General features: G+C 44.5%; 2 protein-coding genes across 3 annotated transcripts in view; one reads left to right on the top strand and one right to left on the bottom strand.

Annotated features, from left to right (window-relative positions):
• PHF24 (PHD finger protein 24) overlaps positions 1-13,971 on the top strand; it is a 171,062-nt gene that overhangs the window by 58,938 nt on the left and 98,153 nt on the right. The gene's annotated exons all lie outside the window — the stretch shown is intronic.
• On the bottom strand, positions 2,460-13,905 carry FAM205C (family with sequence similarity 205 member C). Its single transcript, XM_035696696.2, has 5 exons — positions 13,767-13,905; positions 13,526-13,586; positions 12,415-12,521; positions 12,061-12,273; positions 2,460-2,999 (listed from the first exon to the last, which is right to left on the bottom strand). Exons 1-5 carry the CDS (start codon positions 13,903-13,905, stop codon positions 2,674-2,676), a joined length of 846 nt encoding a protein of 281 aa, XP_035552589.1. The 3' UTR covers positions 2,460-2,673.

The raw sequence follows: 13,971 nt of genomic DNA on the forward strand, positions 1-13,971 counted from the left end.
TAATCTCATAACTAATGCTTCTACCCAAGTCTTTACCTCCAATACTGCTGTTAGCAACTCAGCCTAAGTGATCCTTAAAACACAAAGCAGATCTAAGAAGACCTTCTAACAGCAACTTCCATTTCCTCAAAAAGTCAATTCAATGTCTTTGCAATGACCTTCTAGGCCTTACCTCATTTGGCCCCTTTACTGCTCTTTGTTCTCCATTACTCTCCCCCTTATTGATTACTCTGCTTCAGGCTCACTGTCCTTCTTCATTGGAATAGCTCAGGCATGCTCCAGCCTCTAGAGAGTTTATGTTTCTGACATGAAATTTCCTCAGTTATCCATGTGATTTACTCTCTCATCTCTCTAGTCCATGCCCACATTTAAATAAAAGATGTTATTTACTTATTTGAGAGGAAGACGGAGATAGTGACAGACATAGTGAGAGAGAGCACAGAGGTAGAAGCAGACTCCCTGCTGAGCAGGGAGCCCGACACAGGCCTTGGTCCCAGGACCCTGAGATCACGATCTGAGCTGAAGGCAGATGCTTAACTGACTGAGCCACCCAGGTGCCTCTAACCCCATAAATTTTAGTGAGGCCTGCCCTGAATTCTCTATCTAGAGATAGATAAAAATTAAAAAATAAATAAATAATTTATTTTTGACCTCCCTATTTAAAACTGCACCCACCTAAGTCTTCCCCAAACTTTTTACATCTTATATAGTCATCTTCTACATACTATATGTTTTTTTACTTATGCTTTTTTTTAATCTCCCTCTCTAGTGTATCATCAATGTAAGCTTATTAAAGACATAATTTTTTCCTCTTTTGTTCATTGCTGTATACTCAGTGCCTATACAAGTGTGTGGCAAATAGTAGATGCATAGTATTAGTTGAAGGAATAAAAAATGCATGAGTGAATACCATCCATTCTCTATCTTGGCATTCTCATTCTGATCCCTCAAACATTTTAATATTCTTTTGATTATTATAGGTACTTCTCCAGCAAGTTACTGTTCTTTCCATGGTATGCCCATTTGTTTGACACCATACATTTGTACATTTTACTCTCAACCTGGGGAAGCCCAGAGACTCCCTACTTCCTTCCTGACTAACTTCTTATCCTTTGAAATTCAGTCTACATATCACCTCTTCTAAGACAATTTCTTTTCTTTTTTAAAAATTTTTTAAATTGGAGTTCAATTTGCTAACATATAGCATAATACCCAGTGCTCATCCCGCCAAGTGCCTCCCCTCAGTGCCCCTCACCCAGTCACCCCAACCCCCCACCCACCTCCCCTTCCACTACCGCTCATTCGTTTCCCAGAGTTAGGTGTCTCTCATGTTTTGTCACCCTCACTGATATTTTCACTCATTTTCTCTCCTTTCCCTTTATTCCCTTTCACTAAATCTTATATTCCCCAAATGGATGATACCATATAATGTTTGTCTTTTTCTGATTGACTTATTTCACTCATGATGTGGGATATGTATACAATGGAATATTACTCAGCCATTAGAAACAACAAATACCCACCACTTGCTTTGATGTGGATGGAGCTGGAGAGTATTATGCTAGGAAAATTTCTATCGAACCCCTTCCCCCTGCCAAATTAGGTTAAGTGCCCTCCTGTGTATTTTCACCTACTTCCTCTAACCAGTCCTTATCACACTGCTTTCAGTGACTTTCTACTTGACTGTCTACTCCATAATTCCATAAGCTCAATGGAGGAAGGCCTGTGTGTTGTTCACTGTTGTGTTCACCTCTTGTTTTCTGGCATAGTACCTGAAACATAGTAAGCAGTTGAAAATTTGAAATGTTGCATCTAAGACTCATGTCAAGGACATTTTTATTGTGATCTTTTGGGAACCTTCTCTTCAACTGATCTTCATTCTAGGAGACATTTATCCCATGCAACTGAAAGGCAACGGGTGTCAAACTGGCAACAGGCCATGCGAAAATCCAAGATATATTAGCCCTTTTAAGATTTAATCAATAACAACACAGTGCAGAGAGGTGAGATTCTCTCATATGCTTCTGACACATGTCATATTATCTGTGTACTTTTATGATTATCAAGGATGGAACAACTGTGACACTCACCTAAAAACTTCCCTTCAGGCTGCTGGCATACATAGAAGCTATTGGTAAATTGTTCCCATGGGCCAAAAATGTACGGGGTGCTATTTCTTATAATATGATTATGCCTACATTGTTCCTGAGGGCCCATAGGTGCCGTGGGAATACGTAATGAATTCAAGCCTGGTGCACCTTCAATGCACTTTGGGCAGGGGTCTTCCTTCTTTGCTCAAGTGCTCCTCTCCACAGTCCAGGGTAGGACTGAGAGAATTGTGTGGAATGCTGACCTATTTGAAATATGAATTTAAGCTCCTATAGTATATGGGAAGTATTATTTACCTTCTCTACTCTCTCCATCACATACAACCTTGAAAATAAGGAGGCACAAACAGGTGGTTCTTTGCTCAGAGGCATAGAGTATATTTGGAGAGGGTCCTGCCTCACCTGGACATTAATGGAAATGATGATGACAGCCTTTTTCATGGGGATGCAGAGGAACCTATGAACTCCTTTCTCCTGGACTGCGTTTTCTCTTTGTGTAGACCAGTACCTTGTGCTGAGGGGAGAGCTGAGACCTAGGTTGGATTTTCTGGTTGGGTGGCACAAGTCAGCTGAGGACAGTGCTTGGAGCTGTTGTGAGGAAGGCACAGCAACTAGGAGCATCTGGACTGAAGGGATTGTGATTGAGTTCATTGTCGAGAGACTGAGGAGCATCAAAGAAAGTCATGCCCTCCTCTGTTTTATTCTCCATCTTGGCTCCTCTCACAGGGTGTTTGGTGAGGGGTGAACTCTTCTCAATATTTTTTGTCATGGTTTTGGGCATGTCATCCTTACAGAGGAGAATGGATTCTTTATGCCTTTGACCTTTCACTTCGGGGTTAATCCAGTGTGGAAAGTGCTTCACCTTATTACCCAAGCCAGCTTCTGCAGCTTCTGGAAGAACGGGATCTTGTGAATCCTTCAGTCTGAAATGCTGCTTTTACTAGACCCTGCAGCTCTTGACCCTAGAAAGTGTGACTCTATGAATTCAGACCCTGTAAATTTTGGATCCCAAAAACATGGTCACTTTAAATGCTGGACTTACAAAATTTGGCCCAGTTAATAACGGCCCAGTAAGCTGGTCATGTAAGGTCTGGCCCATTAAGCTCTGGTGACTCCAGTTTTGGCATTCTGAGGAATCCTTGTTTGGGTGAGGTCATTCAGATTGTTTTAATAGCCTTACAGAACATTCTCATCTGGCATTTTGACCCAAGGAATCTAGGGGATACTCTAGGAACTCAATGTAAGGGAGAAACTGGTGAAGGGCTGCGAGGGATCTTGTCACCTGAGAGGATGGAAATGGTGGCTCTGCAGATCCAGACAGATCCTTGCTAGTTCCAACTCACTCAAGGCAACCATCCTAACCTAGCTCAAATTCTACTTGAGAAAGATCCTAGAGACATTGGGGAAGTCAAGGGCTCTGAGGGTTCTATTTATAAAAGTCCCTTCTGGCCCCTGAACCACAGCAGAGTATATGTTCTCTCTGGCTGGAGACAGCCTCAAACCTGCACCCCCTTGTCTATGATTCTCTGCTACGTTAAGTTTCCCAGAGTCCTCTATTTTCTCTGCTGGGGCAGGGAGTTGTCCTTACCTTTGCAGGGGCTAAGGGATCCAGGGCTTCTCCAGGCTCAGCTTGTACACACTGGCCTGCAGCTTAATACAAAGCACCTGGGCCCCTGTTGTGTCCCCAGGGGGTTGTGAGATCTTGGAGGCCCAGTGGGAAGAACCATAAGGACTAGCTTGCTTTTTGTTCTCCTCACTGCCTCAGTTTACCTGCAAACTATTCTCTAATGTGGAGCATTCTAGAACACATGGGATGATATCTGGTGGGATGGGGGAGATTCTGGAGCAATATTTTCCCCAGGTGTTTAGATTTGAAGGAGTCCTAGGCACAGATAGTCCTTGAGACAGCCACAGTTTGTTCCTGGACTCCTTTGTCTTTATAAGACTTCCCAAATGTATCTCCAGGAATTTCTTTTTCAGGTAAAAATTCAGTTTGGCCAAGATAGGTATCTTGAGTGATGAGTGGCCTGCAGGATGTCTGGCTCTCTAGAGGCACCATCTCCTTTCACCTATACTTCAGTCTGAAATGCTTGCCCACCGTTTGCACAAGTCTCACTGGCATATCGAAAGTCTGGCCTAGGACTTTTACATTGGTGTTTAGATGATATTGAGCCATAGGTTTTACTGGGCCCCCAAAAGACCCAGGTACATCTTTGTGATTGCAGATTGTCTAGTGATTGCCGAGGCCATGGCCTTGGAGAAAGCCACATAATAAAAAGCTGGCAAGCCTGACAGGCCAAAATTCGTCTCCAGTTTCTCAGTGGCTCCCTGAGAAGATACCCAGGCAGGTGCTGGTCAAGATGATCAGTGACAGCATCAGGTGAGGCCTGTTACAGCTATCAAGGCCTATCAACACTGAGGATGTTGCTTTATGATCCATGTAGGGGCTAACAGCCACCTCCATGTCTAGGGACTTACTTTCTGGGCACAAGGGAACCAAACTCCTGTCAGGGCCCTTGTAATGCTGCAGACCTAATGATTTGCGGTCCTAACAGCTGCAAATGTGGGCAGAAACAAATGCCCTAGCATATCTTCCCATGCTTGTAGTCACTGTAGCTCTGCAACATTGCCTTAGCCTGGGCAAGCAACTATAGACCAGCTCTGCTGCCATGATGAATCATGACAGGTCACTATCCCCACTGGCCTTTAGGTCTGCAAGCTAGGGGATACTCATACTGGCCAGGGTGCTGCTCTGGGGCATGGGCTGCTGGTCAGCAGGGGACAGGTGCAACTCTTTGGACTGATGTATCTTCTGGGGCAGGCTCTCACAATAATTAATCAACTTGCTAAATCAACTGCTTCTGAAAGTAGAACTCTAGCAGCTCTGGGTATGTTCCAGGGAAATACCACCTCCCTCTTGAAGACTGAAATGGGTTGCTCTTAACAGGTCCCTGGGGACAGGAAGAAACATGTCTCAGGGCTTATTTTATATGGTTCTCTGCCTCTACAGAGATTTCTGGGCAACAGCTGAGAAGCTCCAATGAAGATGTGGCTGCCTTTGCTGCTGGTGCCACTCTAAGGCTTCACACTTGGGCAGAGAAGAAAATGGGATATTGATATGGGTTTGTTGTTAGTCAGATGGAGACACCCAAATTTGGGAATGTGGGAAAAAGCTGGGGCTAACCTGGTGGAGGAAATTTTAGAGATTACAAAGCAATTATTGAAGAAAAAGGGACTGGGGCTCCCCTTTTGTGGAGAGATCTTTATTGGCAGACCAAGGACTCACTGTGCAGAAAATAGGAACCGTAGGAACATAGCTATTTTTCTGCTATAGATAGCACACTGAGGCCTCAGTGGATCTTCTGGCCAATGGATAGAGATCACTAAGAAACTAAAATGTAGTAGAGGGTGGAGCCAGAGTCATGAAGTTTGCGATTTACTTTCAGCGGTATTTGCTCTGGGTTCATAGTGGATCTTTCTATAACTCAGAAAGTTTGGGAGGAGGGGCAAGATGGCAGAAGAGGAGGTCCCCAAATCACCTGTCCCCACCAAATTACCTAGATAACCTTCAAATCATCCTGAAAATCTACGAATTCGGCCTGAGATTTAAAGAGAGAACAGGTGAAACACTACAGTGAGAAGAGTTTGTGCTTCTATCAAGGTAGGAAACGGGGAAAAAGAAATAAAGAAACAAAAGGCTCCCGCGAGGAGCCGGGCTGACGCCGGGGCGAGTGTCCCCAGGACAGGAAAGCTCCGTCCCGGAGAAGCAGGAGCTGCACCAACCTTCCCGGGCAGAAAGGCGCCCGCAGGGAGTTGGAGCAGGACCCCAGGAGGGCGGGGATGCCCTCGGGCTCCCTGGGACACTAACAGACACCTGTGGCGCGCGCAGGAGAGTGCGCCGAGGTCCCTAAGGGCTGCAGCGCACACACATTGACCCGGGAGCAGATTGGAGGGGCTCGGGCGGCGGCTCCGCGGAGGGGGCTGCGCAGCTCCGGGAGCAGCTCGGCGGCTGCGGCTCCGGCAGAGGAAGAGGCTCCGTGAGGAGGGGGCTGCGCGGCTCCGGGAGCAGCTCGGCCGGGCTCAGGCAGAGGCTCCGCGGAGAGGCAGCTGCGCGGCCGGGAGCGCGAATCCAACTGCGCAGACCGGGAGCACAGGGCGCCGGGGACGCAGCCCAAGATCCGGCCTCCCCCCGGGACAGGCAGAGGCCGGGAGGGCCCAGGACAGCAAGGACGCTCCTGCCCGGAGCTGAGAAGATCAGCGGCCCCGCCCCGGAGCCTCCAGGCCCTGCAGACGGAAAGCTCCGTAGTTACTGCGGGGGCTGAATCCAGGTTTCCAGAGCTGCCACAGCCACTGGGGTTGTTCCTCCAGGGGCCTCACGGGGTAAACAACCCCCCACTGAGCCCTGCACCAGGCAGGGGGCAGAGCAGCTCCCCCAAGTGCTAACACCTGAAAATCAGCACAACAGGCCCCTCCCCGAGAAGACCAGCTAGACGGACAAGTTCCAGGGGAAGTCAAGGGACTTAAAGTATTCAGAATCAGAAGATACTCCCCCGTGTGTGTGTTTTTTTTTCTTTTTGATTTCTGATTGCTTCCCCCACCCCTTTTTTCACCTTTCTTTTCTTTCTCTTTTTCTTCTCTTTTTTCCCTTTTTTCTTCCTTTTTTCTTTTTTCTTTTTCTCTTTTCTTTCCTTCTCTCTCTCTCTTTTTCTCCTTTTCCCAATACAACTTGTTTTTGGCCACTCTGCACTGAACAAAATGACTAGAAGGAAAACCTCACCTCAAAAGAAAGAATCAGAAACAGTCCTCTCTCCCACAGAGTTACAAAATCTGGATTACAATTCAATGTCAGAAAGCCAATTCAGAAGCAAATTATACAGCTACTGGTGGCTCTAGAAAAAAGGATAAAAGACTCAAGAGACTTCATGACTGCAGATTTAGATCCAATTAGGCAGAAATTAAAAATCAATTGAATGAGATGCAATCCAAACTAGAAGTCCTAATGACGAGGGTTAACGAGGTGGAAGAACGAGTGAGTGACATAGAAGACAAGTTGATGGCAAAGAGGGAAACTGAGGAAAAAAGAGACAATTAAAAGACCATGAAGACAGATTAAGGGAAATAAACGACAGCCTGAGGAAGAAAAACATACGTTTAATTGGGGTTCCTGAGGGCGCCGAAAGGGCCAGAGGGCCAGAATATGTATTTGAACGAATCATAGCTGAAAACTTTCCTAATCTGAGAAGGAAAACAGGCATTCAGATCCAGGAAATAGAGAGATCACCCCTAAAATCAATAAAAACCGTTCAACACCTCGACATTTAATAGTGAAGCTTGCAAATTCCAAAAATAAAGAGAAGATCCTTCAAGCAGCAAGAGACAAGAAATCCCTGACTTTTATGGGGACGAGTATTAGGGTAACAGCAGACCTCTCCACAGAGACCTGGCAGGCCAGAAAAGGCTGGCAGGATATATTCAGGTCCTAAATGAGAAGAACATGCAGCCAAGAATACTTTGTCCAGCAAGGCTCTCATTCAAAATGGAAGGAGAGATAAAGAGCTTCCAAGACAGGCAGGAACTGAAAGAATATGTGACCTCCAAACCAGCTCTGCAAGAAATTTTAAGGGGGACTCTGAAAATTCCCCTTTAAGAAGAAGTTCAGTGGAACAATCCACAAAAACAGGGACTGAATAGATATTATGATGACACTAAACTCATATCTTTCAATAGTAACTCTGAAAGTGAACAGGCTTAATGACCCCATCAAAAGGCGCAGGGTTTCAGACTGGATAAAAAAAAGCAGGACCCATCTATTTGCTGTCTACAAGAGACTCATTTTAGATAGAAGGACACCTGCAGCCTGAAAATAAAAGGTTGGAGAACCATTTACCATTCAAATGGTCCTCAAAAGAAAGCAGGGGTAGCCATCCTTATATCAGATAAACTAAAGTTTACCCCGAAGACTGTAGTGAGAGATGAAGAGGGACACTATCTCATACTTAAAGGATCTATCCAACAAGAGGACTTAGCAATCCTCAATATATATGCTCCGAATGTGGGAGCTCCCAAATATTTAAACCATTAATAAACAAAGTGAAGAAATACTTAGATAATAATACACTTATACTTGGTGTCTTCAATCTAGCTCTTTCTATACTAGATAGGTCTTCTAAGCACAACATCTCCAAAGAAACGAGAGCTTTAAATGATACACTGGACCAGGTGGATTTCACAGATATCTACGGAACTTTATATCCAAACTCAACTGAATACACATTCTTCTCAAGTGCACATGGAACTTTCTCCAGAATAGACCACATACTGGGTCACAAATCGGGTCTGAACCAATACCAAAAGATTGGGATCGTCCCCTGCATATTCTCAGACCATAATGCCTTGAAATTAGAACTAAATCACAACAAGAAGTTTGGAAGGACCTCAAACACATGGAGGTTAAGGACCATCCTGCTAAAAGATGAAAGGGTCAACCAGGAAATTAAGGAAGAATTAAAAAGATTCATGGAAACTAATGAGAATGAAGATACAACCGTTCAAAATCTTTGGGATGCAGCAAAAACAGTCCTAAGGAGGAAATACATCGCAATACAAGCATCCATTCAAAAACTGGAAAGAACTCAAATACAAAAGCTAACCTTACACTTAAAGGAGCTAGAGAAAAAACAGGAGATAGATCCTACACCCAGCAGAAGAAGAGAGTTAATAAAGATTCGAGCAGAACTCAACGAAATCGAGACCAGAAGAACTGTGGAACAGATCAACACTACCAGGAGTTGGTTCTTTGAAAGAATTAATAAGATACATAAACAATTAGCCAGCCTTATTAAAAAGAAGAGAGAGAAGACTCAATAAAATCATGAATGAGAAAGGAGAGATCACTACCAACACCAAGGAAATACAAACGATTTTAAAAACATATTATGAACAGCTATACGCCAATAAATTAGGCAATCTAGAAGAAATGGACACATTCCTGGAAAGCCACAAACTACCAAAACTGGAACAGGAAGAAATAGAAAACCTGAACAGGCCAATAGCCAGGGAGGAAATTGAAGCAGTCATCAAAAACCTCCCAAGACCAAAAGTCCAGGGCCAGATGGCTTCCCAGGGGAATTCTATCAAACGTTTAAAGAAACCATACCTATTCTACTAAAGCTGTTTGGAAAGATAGAAAGAGATAGAGTACTTCCAAATTCGTTCCACGAGGCCAGCATCACCTTAATTCCAAAACCAGACAAAGACCGCACCAAAAAGGAGAATTACAGACCAATATCCCTGATGAACATGGATGCAAAAATTCTCAACAAGATACTAGCCAATAGGATCCAACAACACATTAAGAAAATTATTCACCATGACCAAGTAGGATTTATCCCCGGGACACAAGGCTGGTTCAACACTCGTAAAACAATCAGTGTGATTCATCATATCAGCAAGAGAAAAACCAAGAACCACATGATCCTCTCAATAGATGCAGAGAAAGCATTTGACAAAATACAGCATCCATACCTCATCAAAACTCTTCAGAGTGTAGGAATAGAGGGAACTTTTCCTCGACATCTTAAAAGCCATCTACAAAAAGCCCACAGCAAATATCATTCTCAATGGGGAAGCACTGGGAGCCTTTCCCCAAGATCAGGAACAAGACAGGGATGTCCACTCTCACCACTGCTATTCAACATAGTATTGGAAGTCCTAGCCTCAGCAATCAGACAACAAAAAGACATTAAAGGCATTCAAATTGGTAAAGAAGTCAAACTCTCCCTCTTCGCCGATGACATGATACTCTACATAGAAAACCCAAAAGCCTCCACCCCAAGATTGCTAGAACTCATACAGCAATTTGGTAGCGTGGCAGGATACAAAATCAATGCCCAGAAATCAATGGCATTTCTATACATTAACAATGTGACTGAAGAAAGAGAAATTAAGGAGTCAATCCCATTTACAATTGCACCCAAAAGCATAAGATACCTAGGAATAAACCTAACCAAAGAGGTAAAGGATCTATACCCTAAAAACTATAGAACACTTCTGAAAGAAATTGAGGAAGACACAAAGAGATAGAAAAATATTCCATGCTCATGGATTGGCAGAATTAATATTGTGAAAATGTCAATGTTACCCAGGGCAATTTACACGTTTACTGCAATCCCTGTCAAAATACCATGGACTTTTTCAGAGAGTTAGAACAAATTATTTTAAGATTTGTGTGGAATCAGAAAAGACCCCAAATAGCCAGGGGAATTTTAAAAAAGAAAACCATAGGTCGGGGCATATGGTTTTCTTTTTTAAAGAGAAGAAAGACAGTCTCTTCAATAAATGGTGCTGGGAAAATTGGACACACACATGCAGAATAATGAAACTAGACCACTCTCTTGCACCATACACAAAGATAAACTCAAAATGGATGAAAGATCTAAATGTGAGACAAGATTCCATCAAAATCCTAGAGGAGAACACAGGCAACACCCTTTTTGAACTTGGCCACAGTAACTTCTTGCAAGATACATCCACTAAGGCAAAAGAAACAAAAGCAAAAGTGAACTATTGGGACTTCATCAAGATAAGAAGCTTTTGCACAGCAAAGGATACAGTCAACAAAACTCAAAAACAACCTACAGAATGGGAGAAGATATTTGCAAATGACGTATCAGATAAAGGGCTAGTTTCCAAGATGTATAAAGAACTTCCTAAACTCAACACCAAAGAAACAAACAATCCAATCATGAAATGGGCAAAAGACATGAACAGAAATCTCACAGAGGAAGACATAGACATGGCCAACATGCACATGAGAAAATGCTCGGCATCACTTGCCATCAGGGAAATACAAATCAAAACCACAATGAGATACCACCTCACACCAGTGAGAATGGGGAAAATTAACAAGGCAGGAAACTACAAATGTTGGAGAGGATGCGGAGAAAAGGGAACCCTCTTGCACTGTTGGTGGGAATGTGAACTGGTGCAGCCACTCTGGAAAACTGTGTGGAGGTTCCTCAAAGAGTTAAAAATAGACCTACCCTACGACGCAGCAATTGCACTGTTGGGGATTTACCCCAATGATTCAGATGCAATGAAACACCGGGACACCTGCACCCCGATGTTTCTAACAGCTATGTCCACAATAGCCAAACTGGAAGGAGCCTCGGTGTCCATCGAAAGATGAATGGATAAAGAAGATGTGGTTTATGTATACAATGGAATATTACTCAGCCATTAGAAATGACAAATACCCACCATTTGCTTCAACGTGGATGGAACTGGAGGGTATTATGCTGAGTGAAGTAAGTCAATCAGAGAAGGATAAACAGTGTATGTTCTCATTCATTTGGGGAATATAAATAATAGTGAAAGGAAATATAAGGGAAGGGAGAAGAAATGTGTAGGAAATATCAGAAAGGGAGACAGGACATAAAGACTCCTAACTCTGGGAAACGAACTAGGGGTGGTGGAAGGGGAGGAGGGCGGGGGGTGGGGGTGAGTGGGTGACTGGGCACTGAGGGGGACACTTGACGGGATGAGCACTGGGTGTTATTCTGTATGTTGGTAATTGAACACCAATAAAAAATTAATTTATTAAAAAAAAAACTCAGAAAGTTTGGGTAGACTGGTTCAACTCTCATGATCCCAGGTCAGGAAGATAGCCTATTTTTCAATAGAGGCCTTACAAGTGGCATTATGATGAAAGAAATGGTTGTTTTCTCCAGGCTTGGAAAACATTTGGGCCTATGCGTTATAAGCTGCCATAGGAACTCTTCTAAAGATTTTGGGAGCTCCCTCAGGTATAGAATTGCATTCATTTATATACATGTGCTTAAAGATGACTCAGGACTTTGGGGAAATAGGAACATGCAAGGCAACAGGGTATTTTAGCTTTGTGAGCTCTGAAATCAGGGAAAGAAAGAGAATCAGATATTCAAGGGCAGCTGACCTTGTTTCTCCAGCACACATACAGGGTAGCTCTTCCTCTTGTCCTGCTGATTCACAGGAGTCCTAGTCCCCTCACTTGAAGAAGACAGAGCTCCTGTATCCCTGGACACATCTGGCACTTGATATCCCTTCCTTCGCTGGAGGCATTCACCTTGGATATCTTGGATGCTGACACTGGTCGACTGGGCAGCTGACTGTGTTAAGCATTTCTGATCTGTTAATTGTGACTTTGTAGGGGTTACAGATGGAAGTGAAAGAGCTTTGGAGTGCAGGGAACCCTGACTCTGCTCCAAAGAGAGACAAGAGGAGCCCTGCGATGGCCCCGATGAAGAGGGAGAGGTCAGGGTTTTCTCACCTGACAGCAACTGCTGAATCTCCAGAGCCACAGCATTGCAGATGGGGCAGGAAGGATCTGCACACAGGAGCCACCGCACACTTCCCTCCTTAGGAAGCCAGCCCTGGCTAGGAAGGGAAGACGGCAACCGTTACTGATGGACTGACACCTGCCTCTCTGAATGTGTGTGACCTGGAGATTTGGCCCACCTTCCCCTAGTCCTGGAATCCCAGGGCATTTACCCATCTCCTTTTCTTCCTAGGAAAATGCCATTGGCAAGTTATGTTGGGCTGGGTTGGACTGAGGGCTGGAGCTTGTTAGGCAAGGTCTCAGACAATGATGGAACCACAGGCCATGAGAGACACTGGGAGGTGGGGTGCATTTACTGTTGGTCTGTGTTGAGAAACTACACCAGGAGAAGGGAACCAGGCAGAGGTGGGGAGCCAATGGTTGGCTGAGGGGCAGCACCAGGAACATTACCAGGGGGAACCTGCGGTCAGTCTCTTCTGGAGCTAAGAAGGCCACAGCCTGGCATTCAGTATTTCTAAGCTGTGGAAAATATGGTCTTTGTGGGAACTCTGCATTGTGGGGACTATAGGGTGTCCCAGTTCCTGTACATAGTATCTCTTGAGAGCCAATTCCCTTCCTTAGAAATTTTAGGAAGAGGATAAGATGACAGACTCCTTTCTGAGGGCTGTCCCAGGAATTGGCCTCCCTGAAGACAAAACCATGGAAGTAATGTCAGCAGGTTTTATGGGTCTGCCCTTGAATGGTTGCAACAGGAATATGACAATGGTGATTTATTTATATATGCATTTATCTATTCTCTTGACTGGATAACTTGTCTTGTGGCTGAGTGCAAACTCATGTAGAGTCTTCAATGAATTACATACTAGCAAAATCCTGACTTTCAGGACCACTGTGAACCTAGCCTAGAGCAAAATCGGGAGACTCCCTGTCCTGAGACACCTGATCCCCCTCTGCCCTGGCAACTCTCTCAACCAGTGCTCAGCATCCACTGTCTGACTCCCTCCGGGACATTTTCCCTCTCCTGGTCCCTGCCACAGGCCAACCAGAGAAATCGTCCCAGGCCAGGCTGGGGATTTGGAGGATGCAAAGAGCAAGTGATCACCTTTTCATGACACAGAGCAGCTCCCACGGCTTATCAGCTTCTTCCTGACAAAATCTCCTAGCTGAAAAACCAGCAGAGTGTTAACAAAGAATGAGAGGATGCAGGGACATCCTATAGGAAGCTAAAGGCCTTTGAGGAAGAGGAGGCTGAGAAGCTGAACAATCAATGCTCTATGGCACATATGCATACAATTTACCCCACTACAACATGCTGTCCTAGACCTCATTTCATTTGATCATACAACCACACTGCGAGTGAGGCAGGATCATGAGATGCCCATTTCGTGGATCACAGACTGAGAGATGAAGTCGTTTCCACAGGGTGGTAAAACTAGTAAATGACACAGCTAAGGGCTTCTGTCCACCATCTATATTCTTCATTCTCAAGGGTAGGGGGGAGGTAGAGAATTTTGGAACACTCCCAGGCTCTGATTTTCCACCCAAGAA

This window comes from Canis lupus, chromosome 11 (genome assembly GCF_003254725.2).
Source record: "Canis lupus dingo isolate Sandy chromosome 11, ASM325472v2, whole genome shotgun sequence".
NCBI lineage: Eukaryota > Metazoa > Chordata > Mammalia > Carnivora > Canidae > Canis > Canis lupus.